The sequence below is a fragment of the Lithobates pipiens genome, unplaced genomic scaffold (genome assembly GCF_037356315.1).
Source record: "Lithobates pipiens isolate NorthernLeopardFrog02 unplaced genomic scaffold, aLitPip1_a1.2 Scaffold_23, whole genome shotgun sequence".
NCBI lineage: Eukaryota > Metazoa > Chordata > Amphibia > Anura > Ranidae > Lithobates > Lithobates pipiens.
In genome coordinates, this window is record NW_027507785.1 from 14,781,458 (window position 1) to 14,803,757 (window position 22,300).

Below are 22,300 nucleotides of genomic sequence, written 5' to 3' on the forward strand. Positions count from 1 at the left end.
AAAAAAAAGCACAATATTTTTTACCTTTTGCTATAATAAAAATAATAAATACATATAATAAATATCCCCAAAAATCCCAATACGTGTATATTGATTGGTTTGTCCAAAAGTTATAGCGTCTGCAAACTATGGGAAAGATTTATGGCATTTTTATTCTTTTTTTCTACTAGTAATGGCGGTGATCTGCGATTTTTTGTGGTACAGTGAAATTTTGACACATTTTTGGGACCATTGACATACAGCGATTAGTGCTATAAATATGCACTGATTACTGTGTAAATGTCACTGGCAGGGAAGCAGTTAACACTAGGGGGCGATCAAGGGGTTAAATGTGTGTTCCCTAGATCTGTTCTAACTGTATGGGGATAGGACTGACAGGGGGAGGAGATATATCGTTGTTCCTACTTAGTAGGAACAAAAGATATGTCTCCTCTCCCCCGACAAAACAGGGATTTGTGTGTTTACACACACAAATCCCCGTGCTGGCTCTCATGCACGCAATCGCACGTGCCCTCTGGCGGCTCTTAAAGGGGAAGACGAACGCATATGGGGTTTTCATCCAGCGGTGCCATTCTACAGCAGTATATACACGAGAGTCGGTCAAGAACCAGTTAAAGTGTTACTGAACCCAGGACTCTGCATTCACTATATCTTGTCTCCCACAGTACACAGAACATGGAAATTATTTTAGTAAATATAAACAGCTAAATACCTTTTCTCATCAGCAGTTAGAGCAGTCTTGTGACTTCTATCCATGTCCAGCCAAGCACTGCTTAAAGTGGTTGTATACCCACATTTTTAACTTTTACCTACAGGAAAGCCTATAATAAGGCTTACCTGTAGGTAAATAGGTAAAAAAAATATCTCCTAAACCTGTACGGTTTAGGAGATATTCCCCTCGGTATGCGCCGCTGACTGCAGCGGCGCATGCGCACAAGGGGTTTCTCGCCGTCAAAATCCGGCAGCGGCCGAGCGGCCGGACTGAAATCTCCCGCGCGCATGCGCGGGAGTGACGATATCGCGGCTCCGGCCACTCACAGCGCCGGAGCCGCGATACCCGGAAGAAACGCAGAGGGAGCATGTCAGCTCCCTCGGCGTGGATCGGCCAGATGTCGGGGCCTCGTTCTAAGGTAAGTATTTCATAATGAGCTAGTATGCGGTGCATACTAGCTCATTATGCCTTTTCCTTTGCAGGTTTAAAAAAAAAAAAAAAAAAAATGTGTGGGTTTACTACCGCTTTAAAGCTTGTAGGAGTTTTCCGACTGTCCTATGAGACTGAAAGACCTCTGACCCTCTGTCTGGATAGTGCTGATTGGCCCTGTGCCCATCACATGCACCCTCCCAAAAAAAACAAAAAAACCCTCTCACTGTTGTGAGTTTACTAACACTTTAATGTCTATGATCCGGGTGTCATTAGACACCAATCAGAGTGGCTCTGCGCCTTGTAGAGAAAAAGGTTTGTGTCACCCCAGGTGGGAACAATCCGGCCTCTAACAAGCGGACGCAGGTCCAGTCCACAGTCTGGATAGATAGCCAAAAGAACAAGTAAACCCACATCTCCAACCTCTCCCTCTCCTCCGGTACCTTCCCTTCCCCGCTCAAACATGCACCGGTTACCCCCATACTTAAAAAACCCCTCACTAGACCCCACCTGTTTGAATAACGCAAGACCCATCTCCTTGCTCCTGTTTGCCTCCAAGCTCATCGAACTGCCTTGTCCATGACCAAATGAGTCACTAGCAGGGGCGCCCTGATCATTCGGCCACTCGGGCACTGCCCGAGGGCCCCAGGCCACTAGGGGGCCCCATCAGGGTTGCCAGCCTCAGTAAAACCAGGGACGGTATGTAAAAATCTGTGTTTTTTTTTAACATCTGTCTTTGAAATGTCCCACACCGACATCCTTTTGGTCTACAAATCTCGAGATTATAGCTGCCCCACCTCTCCAGTACCTTCTCAGCCAATAGAAACATGTCTGTGTGTACTGTGTGATTGTATACTGTGTGGCCCCATAATCTCTGATTGCCTAGGGTCCCCATAATCCCCTATTGTCCGGGGGCCCCATGAGTTGTCAATCCGCCCCTGGTTGCTACCTCACGGACAACCACTTTCTCAACCCCCTACACTCCCGGCTTCCGCTCACAACATTCCACTGAAACTGTCCTACTAAAACTCACCAATGACCTACTAACTGCTAAAACCAATGGACACTACTCCATACTCCATACTCGTACTCTTGGCCCTTGTACACACAGTAGGAAATTCCGACTGAAAATGTCCGATCGGACCGTGTTGTCGGATAATCCGATCGTGTGTGGGCTCCATCGGACTGTTTCCGTCGGAATATCCGACCGACAAAGTTTTAGAGCTGGGCTATAAAATTTTCCGACAACATGAACCGATCGGACTCTGTCCGATCGTGTGTAGAGAATTCCGATAGGACAAAGTGCCACGCATGCTCAGATCAAATTCCTACACCAAAGCTATTGGCTACTAGCCTGAACGTAGTCCCATCGTAACGAAATAACATCACCACGCTACGTACGATTGGATTTTCCGACAACTTTGTCCGACCGTGTGTATGCAACATCAGTTTCGGACAAAATCCGTCAGACAAAATCAGACGGATTTTGTTGTCGGAATGTCCGGCCGTGTGTACAAGGGCTAAGACCTCTCTGCTGCCTTTGACACAGTCCTCCTCAGCAAACGACACTCCCTTGGTCTCCGTGATTCTGCTTTATCCTGGTTCTCCTCCTACCTATCTCAGCGCACTTTCTGGGTCACTTACAACTCCATCTCCTCCGCTCCCCTTCCTCTTTCTGTTGGGGTACCCCAAGGCTCCGTCCTTGGGCCCCTCCTATTCTCTCTCTATACCTCTTCCCTGGGCCAGTTGATAACCTCCTATGGCTTCCAATACCACCTCTATGCCAACAACACCCAGATCTATCTCTCCACTCCTCAACTCACCCCCTCAATCTCCTCACAGATCTCCGACTTACTGAATGACATATCGGCATGGATGTCACACCACTTCCTCAGACTCAATCTTTCTAAAACTGAGCTTGTTATATTACCTCCTTCACGATCCCCCCTCCCCCCATGACTTCACCATTAATATCAACAACACAACCATTGGTCCCTCCACACATGGCGGGGTGCTGGGTGTAATCCTTGACTCTGACCTCTCCTACAGCCCCCATATCCAATCACTGGCTAAATCTTGCAGCCTTCACCTCCGCAACATCTCCAGAATTCCACCTTCCTGACTAATGACACCACAAAAAACTCATTCACTCCTTGATTATTTCCCGCCTTGACTACTGCAACTCTCTCCTTAATGGCCGACCCTTAACCACTTGAGACCCGCGCTATAGCCGAATGACAGCGCGGATCTCCTTTGCCGGGACTACGTCTATTGACGTCGTCCCGTGCACGAGTGGCCTGCGCGCCCCCTATGAGACTCGCCTGATCACTGATCCGAGCAAGGGGTCGATCCCGACCCCTTATCACGTGATCAGCTGTCAGCCAATGACAGCTGATCATGTGATACAACGGAGCCAGTAATCGGCTATAATTCCTCCTCGCGCTGACAGTGCGAGGAGAAAAAAAAAGAGCCAATCACCGGCGGCCGTGATCGGGACATCAGTCCCGATCACGGCCAGCCCTGCCAGTGCCCACCTGCCCCCTGCCAGTGCCACATCATTAAAAAATAAGTGCCCCCCCGTCAGTGCCCATAGTGCCCCCCAGCAGTGCCCACAGTGCCCCCCAGCAGTGCCCACAGTGCCACCCAGCAGTGCCACCCAGCAGTGCCCACAGTGCCACCCAGCAGTGCCCACAATCTGCCTCAACAAAGGTGCTGCACCCCAGTGCCACATATCTGTGCCCATCAGTGTCATCTACCAGTGCCCATCAGTGCCCAGCAGTGCTGCCCATCAGTGCCCAGCAGTGCCACCTATCAGAGCCACCTATCAGTGCCACCCATCAGTGCCCATCAGTCCCATCTATCAGTGGTACCTATCAGTGCCCCTTAGTGCCACCCATCCGTGCCACCCATCTGTGCCACCCATCAGTGCCATCTTATCTGTGCCCATCTTTGCCCATCAGTGCCGCCTTATCTGTGCCCATCGGTGCCGCCTTATCTGTGCCTATTAGTGCCACCTTAACTATGCCTATCAGTGCCCACCAGTGCAGCCTATCAGTGCCCACCAGTGCAGCCTATCAGTGCCGCCTCATCAGCGCACTTCAATGAAGGAGAAAAATGACCTGTTTGCAAAATGTAATAACAAACTATTAAACATGATTATTTTTTTTTGCATCTTTTTTTGTTTGTTTAGCAAAAAATAAAACTCCGAGCTGTAATTAAATACCACCAAAAGAAAGCTCTATTTGTGGGGGAAAAATGATAAAAATGTCATTTGGGTACAGTGTTGTATGCCCGCGCAATTGTCATTCAAAGTGCATCAGCGCTGAAAGCTGAAAATTGGTCTGGGCAGGAGGGGGGTTTAAGTGCCCAGTAAGCAAGTGGTTAAGCAGGCTCCTCCCCCCTTCAGTCTATTATGAATGCTGCTGCTAGACTAATACACCTCACTAATCGTTCTGTGACTGCTGCCCCTCTCTGCCAATCCCTTCACTGGCTTCCCCTCCCCCGCCGTGTAAAATTCAAAATGCTAACCACAACATACAAAGCCATCCACAACCTCACCCCCATCTACATCACCAACCTCATCTGCAGATATCGCCCAAATCGTCCCCTCCGCTCCTCCCAGGACCTCCTGCTCTCTAGCTCCCTTGTTACCTCCTCTCATCCTCGCCTTCAAGACTTCTCCAGAGCCTCTCCCATCCTCTGGAACTCCCTGCCCCAGTCTGTCCGATCAGCCCTTACTCTGTCCACCTTTAGGAGATCCCTGAAAACTCATTTATTCAGGGAAGCCTATCCCACACCCACCTAACTGTCCCAGAGCCGCCCCCATCAAATCATTCTCTGCAGCTATTACCTTTTGTACCACCACCCCCTCCCTTTAGAATGTAAGCTCTACGAGCCGGGCCCTCCTGTACCTTCTGTATTGAACTGTAATTGTGTTGTCCCCCCCTCTACATTGTAAAGTGCTGCGTAAACTTTTGGCGCTATATAAATCGTGTATAATAATAATAGTTTACCGCATTCCAAGCTGGAGAGGGTAAAAATTATGCTTTATTTTTAATATAAAAACATCAGTGTAACACCGATACTAATAACTCCAGAGATAAAGCGATAATTCTCCCGCTCTACAAGACTCTGGTCCGGCCGCACCTGAGTATACTGTCCAGTTCTGGGCACCAGTCCTCAGGAAGGATGTACTGGAAATAAAGCGAGTACAAAGAAGGGCAACAAAGCTAATAAAGGGTCTGGGGGATATTAGTTATGAGGAAAGGTTGTGAGCGCTGAACTTATTCTCTCTGGAGAAGAGACACTTGAGGGGGGATATGATTTCAATATACAAATACCGTACTGGTGACCCCACAATAGCGATAAAACTTTTCCGCAGAAGGGAGTTTAACAAGACTCGTGGCCACTCATTAAAATGAGAAGAAAAGAGGTTTAACCTTAAACTACATAGAGGGTTCTTTACTGTAAGAGCGGCAAGGATGTGGAATTCCCTTCCACAGGCGGTGGTCTCAGCAGGGGGGCATCGATAGTTTCAAGAAACTATTAGATAAGCACCTGAACGACCACAACATACAGGGATATACAATGTAATACTGACATATAATCACACACATAGGTTGAACTTGATTGACTTTTGTCTTTTTTTCAACCTCACCTACTATGTATTTGAAACGATGCAGAGCGTATCTTTTCTGTCTGTTCCAAACTGCAGTAGTTATTAATTTGGAGCCACTAATCAATATGAGGATAGGAGTTGCCTATCTATAAATTTTCATGTCACCACAGAGTCTGGATCCACCATATCTCTGGATTGACACCCCGCACAGCCTCTCAGCGAGCCGCCAAGAGCCTGAGCCGGCCACTCCACAGCCCAGCGATCCGGTGAGCGAGGAGGGGGTAGAGCAGAGAGCTGTGGCCGACAGTCACCTGCTCTGTGCTTGGGGAGCTGTTAGAACCATGCGATCGCTGGTGTTCAATCGCTTGGTTGTCAGTGTAGGAGGGCCTGAGGGGAAGGTGCTGTATCCACCTAGGTAAGTATGAATCTTTATAAAAAAATAAAATAAAATAAAAAAACTTCTCTTTTAACTGGTTCCCGACTGGCGCACGCCGATGTACGTCGGCAGAATGGCACGGGCAGGCAAATGGGCGTACCTGTACATCCCTTTAAATTTGCCGCCCTGCCATCATGAGCACGCCGCTGATGGCGCACTTGCATGCTGGTCAGGACCCCCATGAGTCCGGTCGCGGGTCCCTCGGACTCGATCGCCGCGGGCATACCCGCAATCGTCTCACGGGGCGGCTGAACGGAGAGATGCCGTTGTAAACAGCATTTCCCTGTTCTGCCTAGCAACTAGTGACGCTGATCTCTGCTCCATGTGATTGGAGCAGAGATCAGTGTTCACTAAATTAAAGCCCAGCCCCCCACAGTTAGTAACACACCCCTAGGAACACTTAACCCCTACACTGCCACCCACTGGTTTACCCCTTCACTGCCAGTGTCATTTACACAGGAATCACTACATTTATATAGCAGTGATTACTGTATAAATGACAATGGTCCCAAAAATGTGTCAAAAATGTCCGAAGTGTCCGCCACAATGTTGCAGTCACAATAAATATCGCTGATCGTCGCCATTACTAGTAAAAAAAAAAATTATTAATAAAAATGCCATAAAACTATCCCCTATTTTGTAAACGCTATAACTTTTGCGCAAACCAATCAATAATCGCTTATTGCGATTTTTTTTTTACCAAAAATATGTAGAAGAATACGTATCGGCCTAAACTGAGGGGGAAAACATTTTTTTTATATATTTTTGGGGGATATTTATTATAACAAAAAGTAAAAAAATAATGCGTTTTTTTCAAAATTGTCGCTCTATTTTTGTTTATAGCGCAAAAAAATAAAAACCGCAGGGGTGATCAAATACCACCAAAAGAAATCTCTATTTGTGGGAAAAAAAGGACGTCAATTTTGTTTGGGAGCCACGTCGCACGACCGCGCAATTGTCAGTTAAAGCGACGCAGAGCCGAAACGCAAAAAGTGGTCTGGTCTTTGGCCAGCAAAATGGTCCGGGGCTGAAGTGGTCAAATATCACCAAATAAAGCCCTGTTTGTCCTAAAACAATGATACAAAATGTATCTGTGTACAGAGTTCCATGACACACTCATTGTCAGTCAAACTATCACAGCACTGAAAACAAAAACAAAAGGGCTGGACAGGAAAGGGGTGTAACTTGCTGGTATTGAGGGGGTCATTGTAATGCACTAACATTTATTTGTCAGATGGGGGGGGGGTCCTCTTTAACGTATAAATGGCGGGGTCAGGCTATATCATAAACATATTGTACAGCTCACAGATCAGTCTCTAGAATGATTAGAGCTGGGACTGGTTAGAGGTTCCCCGGCTTCGGGATTCCTTTACCTTTCCAGCGGGTAGTCACTGGGTTCCCATGGATCACTAGCTCCTCCAGCGAGGGGAACAGAGCCACAGCTAGCAGGTCCTCTTCATGTTCTATCTAAAAAAAAATGAAGAAATTACAAGCAAAATGACCTCCAAACAGATGATCCATCTACAGTACAGTATACTCAAAGTGCTAACAGATAACTGCACCATCTTTTAATATATGAATCGAAACTTTTCACCTCTTTTTTTCTCTTTCTGTAAACAAGGGTTATCCATACACCCGTGTGAAGGGGCATCTTTGCCCGCCCGGGATGCATAGATGTGCCAGTGCGGGTGTGTGTCCTCGAATGCGGGCATCCAGGGACACACACCTGTGGCAGTAGGTGTGTATGTGCAGCTGCTGCATCCCAATACACATGGTTGGGGACTGCCCGCACACATATGCACATAACACACGTGTATCCCATGCGGGCAATGATGGCCCTGCAAACAGGAGTACGGATATGTGATGAGGCTTTAACATCAAGGTAGGTATGACTGCTAATTTATTCCTGAATAGCTCAGTGGCCAATCAGAGTCCATGTATGATATATTTAATGTATTAATACTGGCAGCATCACATCTACCCCAACCAGCCAACTAGATGCAGGCTACTACATCGCATGTCCAAAGCTAATTATTCATTGGTTACATTTGGAAATATAGAGAAGCAGGGGTAGAAGTACTCCTGGATAGGAGAGGCGGAGGCTTATAGAGGAACCAATCCCCTCCATCTTCCTCCTGCAGCTGCTAATTGCCCGCTTCTCCTCCTCTCCCCCCCTCCCCCCCCCACCATGTCCACAGCCCCTCTGCTCTCTCCTAGTCCCCCCATGTCCCTGGCTCCTCTGCCCTCTCCTAGCCCCTCCCCCCACCTTGTCCCCATCCCTGGCCCCTCTGCTCTCTCCTAGCCCCCCCCATGTCCCTGTCTCCTCTGCTCTCTCCTAGTCCCTCCCATGTCTCTGGCCCCTCTGCTCTCTCCTAGCCCCCCCATGTCCCTGGCCCCCTCTGCTCTCTCCTAGCCCCCCCATGTCCCTGGCCCCTCTGCTCTCTCCTAGCCCCCCTATGTCTCCAGCCCCTCTGCTCTCTCCTAGCCCCCCTATGTATCCAGCTCCTCTGCTCTCTCCTAGCCCCCCTATGTATCCAGCCCCTCTGCTCTCTCCTAGCCCCCCCTTGTCCCCAGACCCTCTGCTCTCTCCTAGCTCCCCCTTGTCCCCGGCCCCTCTGCTCTCTCCTAGCCCCCCCTGTCCCCGGCCCCTCTGCTCTCTCCTAGCTCCCCCTTGTCCCCGGCCCCTCTGCTCTCTCCTAGCCCCCCCTGTCCCCGGCCCCTCTGCTCTCTCCTAGCCCCCCCATGTCTCCAGCCCCTCTGCTCTCTCCTAGCCCCCCGCCCCTCTACTCTCTCCTAACCCTCCTTGTCCCTGGCCCCTCTGCTCTCTCCAAGCCCCCCCCCGTGTCCCCAGCCCCTCTGCTATCTCCTAGCACCACCTTGTCTTGGGCCCCTCTGCTCTCTCCTAGCCCCCCTCTCCCATTCCCTCTGTGCTCTCCTAGCCCCCCTCCCTTGTCCCCAGCTCCTCTGCTCTCTCCTAGCCCCCTTGTCCCCGGCTCCTCTGCTCTCTCCTAGTCCCCCTTGTTCCCAGCCCCTCTGCTCTCTCCTAGCCCCCCCCCCCCCTTGTCCCTGGCCCCTCTGCTCTCTCTTAGCCCCTCCCCCCTTGTCCCTGGCCCCTCTGCTCTCTCCTAGCCCCCCCTCCCGTCCCCCACAGCTCTGCCAGGTTCCCCCACTTCTCCTGGATGCTGGAGGATGGAGAGCAGGGACGAGGCCAGTAAACATGTCATATACTGACCCCTTCATGGCTTGGTACTAATCACTGACTCTGTCCATTGACAACTAAAGCATAGTAAACTGTTTCCTATGCTTCAGTTTGTGAATACAAAGGAAGCCTCTGTACAGAACTATTCCTGTCCATTCATTCTGTGCAGCTGAGGCTGTGTCCTCAATCTCCTTTCTGTCTCAAAAGGTGAAACATCAGGGGTCTTTTTATACCCCTGATATACCACCAAAGCCTCCCCCCCCCCCCCCCAACCAACAGGGCTCTGAAAAAACTGAACAAAAATTATAAGAAATAATATTATAAAAAATTCAAATAAAAAAATAAAATGGTAAAAAATAATGAATATAATATAATGAATAAAGAATAAGAATAAAGAATATAAAACAAAAATAACCACTTGCCGACCGCCGAACGCCGATGTACGTCCTATTTTTGAAGAGGGATATCTCGGTAACGGCAGCAGCTGCTGCCACAACCGAGATATCCATCTCTTCAGGCGCCGGTCGGCTGTACGATAACGGTGGTCTCCACGGCGGATTCGCTGCGAGATCACTGCTATCAGCGGCGGGAGAGGTGCCACCCCCCCTCCCGCCGCCCTCCCGCACCTTCCGCCACTTACCGGAGCCGTCGGTAGCGGCAGAGGCGATCGGGTCCTTTCGTTAGCTGGGCATAGAGACAAGTGAGGCTAAGATGGCCCCCCACTCGTCTCTATACCATAGGAGGGCGGAAGCTACGTCAAAACGTTACTTCCTCCTATACCTCTTAAATGTATATTTTTTTTAAATGTCATTTTTTCGTTTTTTTGTTGCATTTTAGCCCAAATATGAGATCTGAGGACTTTTTGACCCCCCCCAGATCTCATATTTAAGAGGACCTGTCATGCTTTTTTCTATTACAAGGGATGTTTACATTCCTTGTAAAAGTGATCCATTTTTTTTAAAAAAACAGTGTAAAAATAAATAAAATCAATTAAAATAAATAAGAAAAAAAAAAAAAAATTTTTTTAAAAACACCCCGTCACGACGAGCTTGCGCACAGAAGCGAGCGCATACGTGAGTAGCGCCCGCATATGAAAACGGTGGTCAAACCACACATGTGAGGTATCGCCGGTCCTTAAGTGGATATAGAACTACATTGTCACTATGTGTTTTACACCAGGGATGTAGCACACACAGCCCATTCACTGGATACCCACACAAAACACTATATTTGTAATCATCCCCACACATGTGGAATGTGTTGTGGCGATCGGGCATGCTATGTGGATGTTTTCTCGGCCGGGGCTGGGTTCCTTGCCTCAGCTCCAGACCAGACAATCAGTTTGGGGTTCCATCTTCCTCGATAGTAGCCAAGCACAGTGCTTTCTTTAGCTGACCCTTTATCTCTGTACCCAACTCCTGATGAATGGCGTATAGCCATGAAACTTGTTGAGTTTCCATGAGGTGCTCAGTCAAGTCTGGATCACTACCTATTCACTGGCCCATATATACCTTTATACATTCAAAATGTATTGAGTACTATGTAATTGTTAATGTGTATCTTCCTTTGTTTTTACAGCATATGGTGTATCAATGCCTGTCAATAGGAAATATCTTGTACTACTATGTCTACAATTAATCATGTTCAATATTTATTTCATTCACCTTATTGCCAAATTCCGTTTCTATGACGTGTACATATATGTATTTATACCATTTTATCTATAATTGTACGTTACATTAATGTCAGCTTGGCAGCATATGAAAAGTATTGATGTATCCATTATGTTCATGTCAGGTGTGACTGTACATATATGAAATAACTTTACTTGTCTCATACTATTGTCACGATTAAATAATGTTTACTAACCACTCTACCTCCACAAGTCAATTGCCTCATTAAATTCCCACATTCATTTCTCGTTTAAAAAAAATAAAAACTACTGACACCAGTGGCGGAATTACCAGGGTCGCAAAGGTTGCACCTGTGACTGGGCCCTTGTGATCCACCAAGGCTCGGAGGGAAGGTCCCTGAACCCGGAGGGAGGCGCCCCAGCTAGGGGTTGGGGAGAGGGGGTCCTTCATGGTTTCTTGCACCGGGGCCCTGAAGGCTTTAGTTCAGAGGTCTCAAACGGGTGGCCCTCCAGCTGTTGAAAAACTACAAGCCCCATGAGGCATTGCAAGGCTGACAGTTAAGAGCAAGACTCCCAAAAGGCAATGGCATGATGGGACTTGTAGTTTCACAACATCTGGAGGGCCACCAGTTTGAGACCCCTGCTCTAGTTACACCTCTGCAGAGACGCCTCCTTTTTTTCCACTATTAGCATGTACGATACAACATCCCGCCACAACAGCCAAAAAATACAAATCTGCCTTCGTTGGGGTTCTCCATATAGCCCCAAGTCCACACATACCTTGTTGTCAGCCAGGCTGAGGGTTGTCAGGCTCGGCAGTGGAGGGGTGAAGGACTGGATTAGCTCTTCTGTGGAGGACAACAGGAAGCTGGGCAGGATAGAGGAGCTGACGGTGGTCTCTGGGGGCTTCTGTCATATAGAAGGAGAAGATAATGAGACCATTACCAGCCTGTCCATTGTCATTACACACTGGGGACACTAAGGGGCTTCTGTGGGCCATTCCTCTCATTGTAATAAACTAGTTCAGTCACCCCTATAGTCCCATTCTTACATTTCTGCTATGGACCTGGTTATGCAACAATAACGTTGTCGCTACTTAGGACAGCCATTCTCAACCAGGGTTCCGTGGAACCCTAGGGTTCCTTTAGAGGTGGCTAGGGGTTCCTTGAGCTGAGGCTGATTTACCTCCTGTTTGATGGTGCCTACGTAGTTCTGAGCCAATGCCACTTGGAGGAGCCAGTGCTATGACACCAATGATCTTTATAGCTCTCTGTAAGTAAGGGGGCCATTCTTACCACCACTGTAAAAAAGGGCATTCTTCTCCATGAACACCAAAGTAAGGGGCATTGTTCCCATTGACCCCCAATGAGTAGGTTTTATCAGGGGTTCCCCCGAGACCTGAAATTTATTTTAAGGGTTCCCCTGGGGTTAAAAGCTTGAGAAAAGCTGACTTAGGATAACAAAGTGATATATATACACCGATCAGCCATAACTTTACGATCACCCACCTAATACTGAGTACGTCCCCCTTTTGCCACCAAATCCACTGAAGTATGGACTCCTCTATACCTCCGAATGTATGCTGTGGTATCTGGCACCATGCCATCAGTAGCAGATCCCTTAAAGCCGGCCATACATCGATTGAACTTTGTCCGGTTCAGCAGGGAACGGCTGAAATACGATCCATATATGGCCACTGTGGTTGCACAGAAGTTGTTCAGATTTTTCCCCCACTCGATCAGCGCCACAGGCTATAGCCTGCAGTGCTGATCAATGCATTTTGAAGCCTCCCTGAGGTCAGAATACAATAGCTCATCGGGGAGGATTCCACTTGATGTGGATGGGGGAATCAGGTATATTTTTTTAACCCATTGGCAGAACAAAAAAAAAAAGGGACTAATGTATGGGCTGCATAAGTCCTGTAAGTTGGGAGAAGGGGATCAAACTTGTTTTTCTAGCACATCCCACGGATGCTCAATGGAATTGAGATCTGGAGAATTTTGAGGCCAAGTCAACACCTCAAACTCATTGTGTTCCTTAAATCATTCTTAAAGAGGAAGTAAACCCTGATGGGTTTACTTCCTCTTTGATTCCCTGCAAAGGTAAAGCATAATGGACTACTATGCATCGCATAGTAGTCCATTGTGTGTCACTTACCTGACACAGGAGCCAGCGAAGTCACCACTGTCCCCTTGCGTACGGAGCCTCCATCTTCTTGGTGGGTCTCACTGCTCTGGCGCTGTCATTCGACGGAGCCGCGATGACGTCACTCCCGCGCATGCGCACGGGAGCCGCCACTAGAGGCATATCGGCACTGACAGCGGCACGCTCAGTGCACCTGCGCGCCGCTGTCTACGGTGCATGCGCCGTAGACAGCGGCGCCTGTGTTTTGGCAAATATTTGTGTTTAGGCAAAGATATTTCTTGGACCTACAGGTAAGCCTTAATCTAGGTTTACCTGTAGGTCAAAGTGGTTTGTAAGGGTTTACAACCACTTTAAACCATTTTTGCAGTGTGGCAGGGTGCATTATCCTGCTGAAAGAGGCCACTGCCACCAGGGAATACCGTTTCCATGAAGAGGTGTGCTTGGTCAGCAACAATGTTTATATAGGTGGTACGGATCAAAGTAACATCCACATGAATGGCATCTTTTCCCCAGATAAGTGACGCACACACCTCACAATCCACATGATGTAAAAGAAAACGTGATTCATCAGACCAGGTCGCCCTCTTCCATTGCTCCAGTTCAGTTCTGATGCTCAAGTGACCATTGCAGGCACTTTTGGCTGTGGACACGGGTCAGCATGGGCACCCTGACCAAGCTGCATCTACACCGTCCCATAAACAAAAAAACTGTGATGAACATTTTTTCTGCTTTGAACACATCAACTTCAGGGACAACATGTTTACTTGCTGCCTAATATATCCCACTGACTTTCCATTGTAATGAGATAATCAATGTTATTCACTTAACCTGTCAGAGGTCACAAAGTTATTGCTGATCGGTGTATATCAAACAAAGCTTTATTTGGTGATATGTCAGACAGGAATTAAAAGTCTTTTCTTTAGTAAAGTCAGGGAAGGTAGAATCCCGGGCAGATTTCTATCTCTGTCCATGTGGAAGATTTTTCTGATCATTCAATATGAGATTGCTGTATAATACTTACTGGGAAGGGATTAGAAGATTTGGCGCTCTGGATGGACGGGAATATCACCTCTGCAAATCAACAAAAAAAAAGTCATTAAATGTAAAGTTTAAAGGGAGTCTGTAATAGAAAAGATGAGATTTTTTTTCTTGGGCATTTGGTGAATGTAGTGTCTTTTGGACATTTTTTGTTAAAGCCCAACTCACCATAGAGTTGAAGGGACAGAGGGTCACTTGTCCTAGAGAGGAGGCAATAGAGGGTCACCTACCATAGAGGTAAGGGGACAGAGGGTCACTGGTCATAGCGATGATGGGACAGAGGGTCACTGGTCATAGAGATGGGCGGACAGAGGGTCACTGGTCATAGAGGTGAGGGGACAGCGGGTCACTGGTCATAGACGTGAGGGGACAGAGGGTCACCTAACATAGAGGTAAGGGGACAGAGGGTCACTGGTGATAGAGGTGAGGGGACAGAGGGTCACTGGTGATAGAGGTGAGGGACAGAGGGTCGCTGGTCAGAGGTGAGGGGACAGAGGGTCGCTGGTCAGAGGTGAGGGGACAGAGGGTCACTGGTCATAGAGGTGAAGGGACAGAGGGCCACTGCTCATAGCAATGAGGGGACAGAGGGTCACTGGTCATAGAGGTGAAGGGACAGAGGGTCACTGGTCATAGCGATGATGGGACAGAGGGTCACTGGTCATAGAGGTGAGGGGACAGAGGGTCACTGGTCATAGAGGTGGGAGGTCAGAGGGTCACTGGTCATAGAGGTCAGGGGACAGAGGGTCACTGATCATAGTGATGAGGGGACAGAGGGTCACTGGTCATAGAGGTAAGGGGACAGAGGGTCACTGGTCATAGAGGTAAGGGGACAGAGGGTCACTGGTCATAGAAGTGAGGGGACAGAGGGTCACTGGTCATAGAAGTGAGGGGACAGAGGTTCACTGGCCATAGAGGTCAGGGGACAGAGGGTCACTGGTCATAGAAGTCAGGGGACAGAGGGTCACTGGTCATAGCAATGGGGGGACAGAGGGTCACTGGTCATAGAGGTGAAGGGACAGAGGGCCACTGCTCATAGCGATGAGGGGACAGAGGGCCACTGCTCATAGCGATGAGGGGACAGAGGGCCACTGGTCATAGAGGTGAAGGGACAGAGGGTCACTGGTCATAGAGGTGAAGGGACAGAGGGTCACTGGTCATAGCGATGATGGGACAGAGGGTCACTGGTCATAGAGGTGAGGGGACAGAGGGTCACTGGTCATAGCGATGATGGGACAGAGGGTCACTGGTCATAGAGGTGGGAGGTCAGAGGGTCACTGGTCATAGAGGTCAGGGGACAGAGGGTCACTGGTCATAGTGATGAGGGGACAGAGGGTCACTGGTCATAGAGGTAAGGGGCAGAGGGTCACTGGTCATAGAGGTACGGGGACAGAGGGTCACTGGTCATAGCGATGATGGGACAGAGGGTCACTGGTCATAGAGGTGAGGGGACAGAGGGTCATTGGTCATAGCGATGGGGGACAGAGGGTCACTGGTCATAGCGATAATGGGACAGAGGGTCACTGGTCATAGAGGTGAGGGCACAGAGGGTCACTGGTCATAGCGATGGGGGACAGAGGGTCACTGGTCATAGAGGTGAGGGGACAGAGGGTCACTGGTCATAGAGGTGAGGGGACAGAGGGTCATTGGTCATAGCGATGGGGGACAGAGGGTCACTGGTCATAGCGATAATGGGACAGAGGGTCACTGGTCATAGAGGTGAGGGGACAGAGGGTCACTGGTCATAGCGATGGGGGACAGAGGGTCACTGGTCATAGCGATAATGGGACAGAGGGTCACTGGTCATAGAGGTGGGAGGACAGAGAGTCACTGGTCATAGAGGTGGGAGGACAGAGGGTCACTGGTCATAGAGATGAGGGGACAGAGGGTCACTGGTCATAGAGATGAGGGGACAGAGGGTCACTGGCGATAGAGGTGGGAGGTCAGAGGGTCACTGGTCATAGAGATGAGGGGACAGAGGGTCACTGGTCATAGAGATGAGGGGACAGAGGGTCACTGGTCATAGAGATGAGGGGACAGAGGGTCACTGGTCATACAGGTGGGAGGACAGAGGGTCACTGGTCATAGAGATGAGGGGACAGAGGGTCACTGGTCATACAGGTGGGAGGACAGAGGGTCACTGGTCATAGAGATGAGGGGACAGAGGGTCACTGGTCATACAGGTGGGAGGACAGAGGGTCACTGGTCATAGAGATGAGGGGACAGAGGGTCACTGGTCATACAGGTGGGAGGACAGAGGGTCACTGGTCATAGAGATGAGGGGACAGAGGGTCACTGGTCATACAGGTGGGAGGACAGAGGGTCACTGGTCATAGAGATGAGGGGACAGAGGGTAACTGGTCATACAGGTGGGAGGACAGAGGGTCACTGGTCATAGAGATGAGGGGACAGAGGGCCACTGGTCATAGAGGTGGGAGGACAGAGGGTCACTCTCCATAGATATTAAAGGACTGCAAATCACTTACCTGTCCTATCTGGATCCTTGGTGCTGGGTAGGACCATGTAGTGCAGCTTCTCCTCCATCCCCTCACACAGAGAATCCTCTCTATCACTCATCTCTGGGGTCTTGTGACTACCCCTCACAGTGGAGTCCATATCCTCTGCCTCTCGGCCCGGCAGGCTGCTCTCAGACTGATGTAGGTATGGGACTGCAGTGATCCCATTACTGTCCAGGTTCAGCAGACGTAGACTACAGACAATAAGAGGACATTAATCATTAGAATATATAATAAGATAAGAAATCAATAGCTTCTTTCTTCATACAGGAGACACATGTGGAAGTGGGGGGATGGTGTCCCAACTCAGGAATTCATGATGAACGCCCGGTTGGTAAAGCCACTCTGAGTGCCAAGCCAGGCTGTGTGGTCAGTGTGTAACGTCTATTTATTACAGGAATTCATGTAGCGTGAACAATACGCAGATCTTCACATAGTGTACATTCACCTCAGTCCCTGTCTACAAGGAGCTTACAATCTAAAGTCTCATTCCTACATATACATACCAGGGTCAGTTTAGATAGGAGCCAACTAACCTACTAGCATGTCTGGAGTGTGGGAGGAAACCCATGCACAGGCAGAGCATGCAAACTCCATGCAGGTAATGTCCTGGTCTGGATTTGAACAAAGGACCCGAAGTGCTACCTCTAAGCCACTGTACTAAACTTTGAATATACAAAATGTATATGGTAACAGGTGAATGAGCAAGTGAAAATGTCCAAATTAGGCTCAATTAGCCATTTTCCCTCCCCAGTGTCATGCGACTCGTTAGTGTTACAAGGTCTCAGGTGTGAATTGGGAAAACCCCTTGATCGCCCCTTTAGTGTTAACCCCTTCCCGGCCAGTGACATGTATACAGTAATCAGTGGCTATTTTCAGCTCTGATCGCTGTATGTCACTGGTCCCAAAAAAGTGTCAAAAGTGTCCGATCTGTCTGCCACAATGTCACAGTCCCGATAAAAAAAAAAAAAAATTGCAGATCGCCGCTATAAGGCCGCGTACACACGGGCGGACTGTTCGCCCAACTTTGTCCGTCCAACAGTTTCGGCAAACAGTCCGCTCAAAATTAGCATGGACGGACATGGCCACACACGACGAACGAACAGTTTGCTGAAACCGTGCGCGATGACGTGAACGGCACGTACGACGGGACGAAAAATACGACGCCCTATACACTGCATTATAGCTTTCGGCGTGTAAATCCTTTCTGAGCATGCGCGCAACTTTGTTTGACGAACAAGCCTACACACGAGCGGACTGTTCGCTGAAACAAGGTTTCAGCGGACAGTTTTTCGGAATTTCCGAAAAACCTTGTCCGTCCAACTGTCCGCTGAAACTGTCCGCTGAAAGCCCACACACGAGCGGACTGTCCGCCCAAACACTGTTCAGCGGACAAAGTTGGGCGAACAGTCCGCCCGTGTGTACGCGGCCTTACTAGTAAAAAAAAACTAATAATAATAATGAATGTCATAAATCTATCCCCTAGTTTGTAGACGCTATATCTTTTGCGCAAACCAATCAATATACGCTTTTTTTTGTTTTGTTTTTACCAAAAATATGTAGAAGAATATATAATCAGCCTAAACTGAGGAAGAAATTTGTTTAAAAAAAAAAAAAAATGGGGGGATATTTATTATAGCAAAAAACTAAAAAATATATTGTAACTGTAACGTTTTTTGTTTATAGAGCAAACAATAAAAACCGCAGAGGTGATCAAATAACACCAAAAGAAAGCTTTATTTGTAGGAATAAAAGGACGTCAATTTTGTTTGGGTAAAACGTTGCACGACCGCGCAATTGTCAGTTAAAGCGGCGCAGTGCCGTATCGCAAAAAAAAAAATGCTCTGATCATTAAGGGGTTAAAACCTTCCGGGGCTGAAGTGGTTAACCAGACAATTTTGTGTTTCGGATGGTATCAGTACTCTCCTGTACAGTGGTCTTATGATGTGATCCTGGTGAGTACACAACACGTTTTGTGAATTCCTAGATCCACATCGGGTGACTGTGAGGGAAAATATATTGGTAGAGCTGTGTGATGAGCTGTGTCCCCTGTAAGAACGGGAAATCGCCTTGTTTTACAAAGGCACTCCTCCGTTCTGCCTCTGTAATAGGCGATCGCGGGTCACAGAATCCGCCCGACCCGCGAGCTTGCTCCCGCAGCGGGAGCGAGAGTGCGGCACCAGCATGTACCCGTGCGAGCCGCCATACAGGTACAGCGATTCGCGCAGGAGAGCCGAAGTCAGGGGCGGACTGACCATTCGGGCACTCGGGCACTGCCCGTGGGCCCCATGCCACCAAGGGGCCCCATCAGGGTTGCAAGCCTCAATAAAACCAGGGACAGTATGTATAAATCTGTTTTTTTTTTAAATCCCAAGATTATAGCTGCCCCACCTCTCCAGTACCTTTCAGCGTGTGTTTGTGTACTCTGTGTGTGTATACGGTGTGTGTATATTGTGTGTGTATACTGTATGCGTGTGTGTGTATACCCGTAATCTATTGCCTGGGGGCCCCATAATCTTCTACTATTGCCTGGGGGCCCTATAATCTCCTATTGCCTGGGGGCCCCATGAGTTGTCAGTCCGCCCCTGGCCGAAGTATATCTGCGTGAGCAGGTCAGCAAGTGGTTAAGTGCGCGGTTCATCAAGACAATTGTGAAGGGAAACTCAGGCCTGGTTCACACCAATGCGTTCTTTTAGTGCTTTTTTCAGAAACGCACTACAGTCCATCTAACATGGTTTCCTATGGGAGGCGTTCACATCTAGGCTTTTTTCCAGCTGATGGGACTTTTTTTTTAAATGCAAAATTGTGTGTTTTTGGTTCAATTTACTTCATTGGAGAAGCTGCAGAAAAGCATGTAGTTTGTTCTTTGCCGCTATGTTGCTGCGCAACAACAAACTGGCCAAAAAAATAACAACAAGCATAATGCCGCATACACACAACCGGACTTTTTGACAGCAAAGAACGATTCCGTTGGACAATTCGATCGTGTGTAGGCTCCATCGGACCTTTGCTTGCCAAAAATCCAGCAGACTTTAGAAATAGAACATGTTTTACATTTTTCCACCGAAACTCCACCGGACCGAGAAATCCGTGTGTATGCTGGTCCGACAGACAAAAACCGACACTAGGGCAGCTATTGGCTACTGGCTATGAACTTCCTTATTGTAGTCCGGTTGTACGTCATCACGTTCGATTCCATCGGACTTTGGTGTGATTGTGTGTGGCCAAGTCCGTTTATTCGGAAAATCCATCGGAACTCCGCCGAAAGTCCGTCGGAAAGACCGTCGGAGCTAGTCCCTCGAAAAGTCCGGTCGTGTGTACGCGGCATTAGACAACGCAAAGCGCATAAAAAAAAAAAATGTGGGAAAAACATGTGTACAAAACTGCAAAACGCACTGAAAAAACGGATCTATCACAAACTTCATAGATGGGAACCAAGCCTAAAGCTAGCCATAGATGGCTGGAATGTCAAACGTAAATTGTTAAAAAATAAAATAAAAAAAAAGTCTTATGCCCCGTACACACGGTCAGACATTCCGACGACAAAATCCGTCAGATTTTTTCAGACGGATTTTGGCCCAAACTTGTCTTGCATAGACACGGTCGCACAAAGTTGTCGGAAAATCCGATCGTTCAGAACGCGGTGACGTAGAACACGTACAACGGGACTATAAAGAGGCCAGTAGCCAATAGCTTTCGTCTTGTAATTTATTCTGAGCGTGCGTGGCACTTTGTGCGTCTCAATCGGCTACACACGATCAGAATTTAAACGATCGGATTTTGTTGTCGGAAAATTTTAGATCAAGATCTCAAACTTTGTGTGTCAGAGGCACCACTAACCAAACACTGCCATGAAGACCAAGGAACTCTCCAAACAAGTAAGGACAATGTTGTTGAGAAGTACAAGTCAGGGTTAGGTTCTAAAAAAAATATCCAAATCTTTGACGATTCCTAGGAGCTCCATCAAATCTATCATAACCAAATGGAAAGAACATGGCACAACAGCAAACCTGCCAAGAGACGGGCGCACACCAAAACTCATGGACTGGGCAAGGAGGACATTAATCAGAGAGGAGCACAGAGACCTAAGGTAACCCTGGAGGAGCTGCAGAGTTCCACAGCAGAGACTGGAGTGTCTGTACATTGGACGACAATAAGCCGTACGCTCCATAGAGTTGGGCTTTATGGCAGAGCGTCCAGAAGAAAGACATTACTTTCAGCAAAAAAACAAAATGGCGCGTTTTGAGTTTGTGAAAAGGCATGTGGGAGACTCCCAAAATGTATGGAGGAAGGTGCTCTGGTCTGATGAGACTAAAATTTAACTTTTTGGCCATCAAATAAAACGCTATGTCTGGTGCAAACCCAACACATCACATCACCCAAAGAACACCATCCCCACTGTGAAACATGGTGGTGGCAGCATCATGCTGTGGGATGTTTTTCAGCAGTCGGGACTGGGAAACTGGTCAGAGTTGAGGGAAAGATGGATGGTACTAAATACAAGGATATTCTTGAGCAAAACCTGTACTACTCTGTGTGTGATTTGAGGCTAGGATGGAGGTTCACCTTCCAGCAGGATAATGACCCCAAACACACTGCTAAAGCAACACTTGAGTGGTTTAAGGGGAAACATGTAAATGTGTTGGAATGGCCTAGTCAAAGCCCCAGACCTCAATCCAATAGAAAATCTGTGGTCAGACTTAAAGATTGCTGTTTACAAACGCAAACCATCCAACTTGAAGGAGCTGGAGCAGTTTTGCAAGGAGGAATGGACAAAAATCCCAGTGGTAAGATGTGGCAAGACTCAGAGACTTATCCAAAGTGACTTGGAGCTGTGATAGCTGCAAAAGGTGGCTCTACAAAGTATTGACTTTAGGGGGGTGAATAGTTATGCACATTGACTTTTTCTGTTATTTTGTCCTATTTGTTGTTTGCTTCACAATAAAAATAAAAAAATAAAAATCTTAAAAGTTGTGGGCATGTTCTGTAAATTAAGTGATGCAAATCCTCAAACAATCCATGTTAATTCCAGGTTGAGGCAACAAAACACGAAAAATGCCAAGGGGTGTGAATACTTTTGCAAGGCACTGTAAGTGAGTGAGCTGGACCTACAAGCCCTTCACACCGGTCTGCATCCAGGAAACGTGTTTACATAGTCTTACAATTCCAGCAGTGCAGGCTTTGTATGTTATAGCCCGACAGTTGCAAATTTATGAACAATGGACTGTGCGTACGTAGACCCCCCCCCCATGATTGCTCTAATATGGGACCCCAAAGACCTATAATAAGGGATTGCTTTCAGTCTTATCATTGCATAGAGTTTACCTTTTAAGTCCAGCCAGGCTCACGAATACGGATGGGTGTGATAGTCTATTGTTATCCAACATCAGAATTTCCAGACATGGAAACATTGTCATATTGTCATCATTCCTGCATAGGAAGAGAATTTTAGATGATCTTAGCTGTTCATTTCATGACACCCCAATAAAACCCACATAACTGCTAATGTAAGGGACGGTTTCATGTTTATGTCATCCTTCTCCCAGTCCTTTCTTACCGTCAGGGCTGGGCCCAGCC

The 22,300-nt window shown here is 48.0% G+C and overlaps 1 protein-coding gene across 1 annotated transcript in view; it reads right to left on the reverse strand.

The window, feature by feature from the left end:
- The window catches only part of XRRA1 (X-ray radiation resistance associated 1), a 114,192-nt gene that overhangs the window by 39,110 nt on the left and 52,782 nt on the right, over window positions 1-22,300 (reverse strand). The window contains exons 8-12 of the mRNA XM_077451201.1: window positions 22,049-22,153; window positions 16,694-16,917; window positions 14,194-14,243; window positions 11,808-11,936; window positions 7,569-7,662 (exon numbers count right to left, since the gene is read on the reverse strand). Coding sequence (XP_077307327.1) covers window positions 7,569-7,662; window positions 11,808-11,936; window positions 14,194-14,243; window positions 16,694-16,917; window positions 22,049-22,153 — 602 coding nt within the window. The remainder of the gene's footprint in view (window positions 1-7,568; window positions 7,663-11,807; window positions 11,937-14,193; window positions 14,244-16,693; window positions 16,918-22,048; window positions 22,154-22,300) is intronic.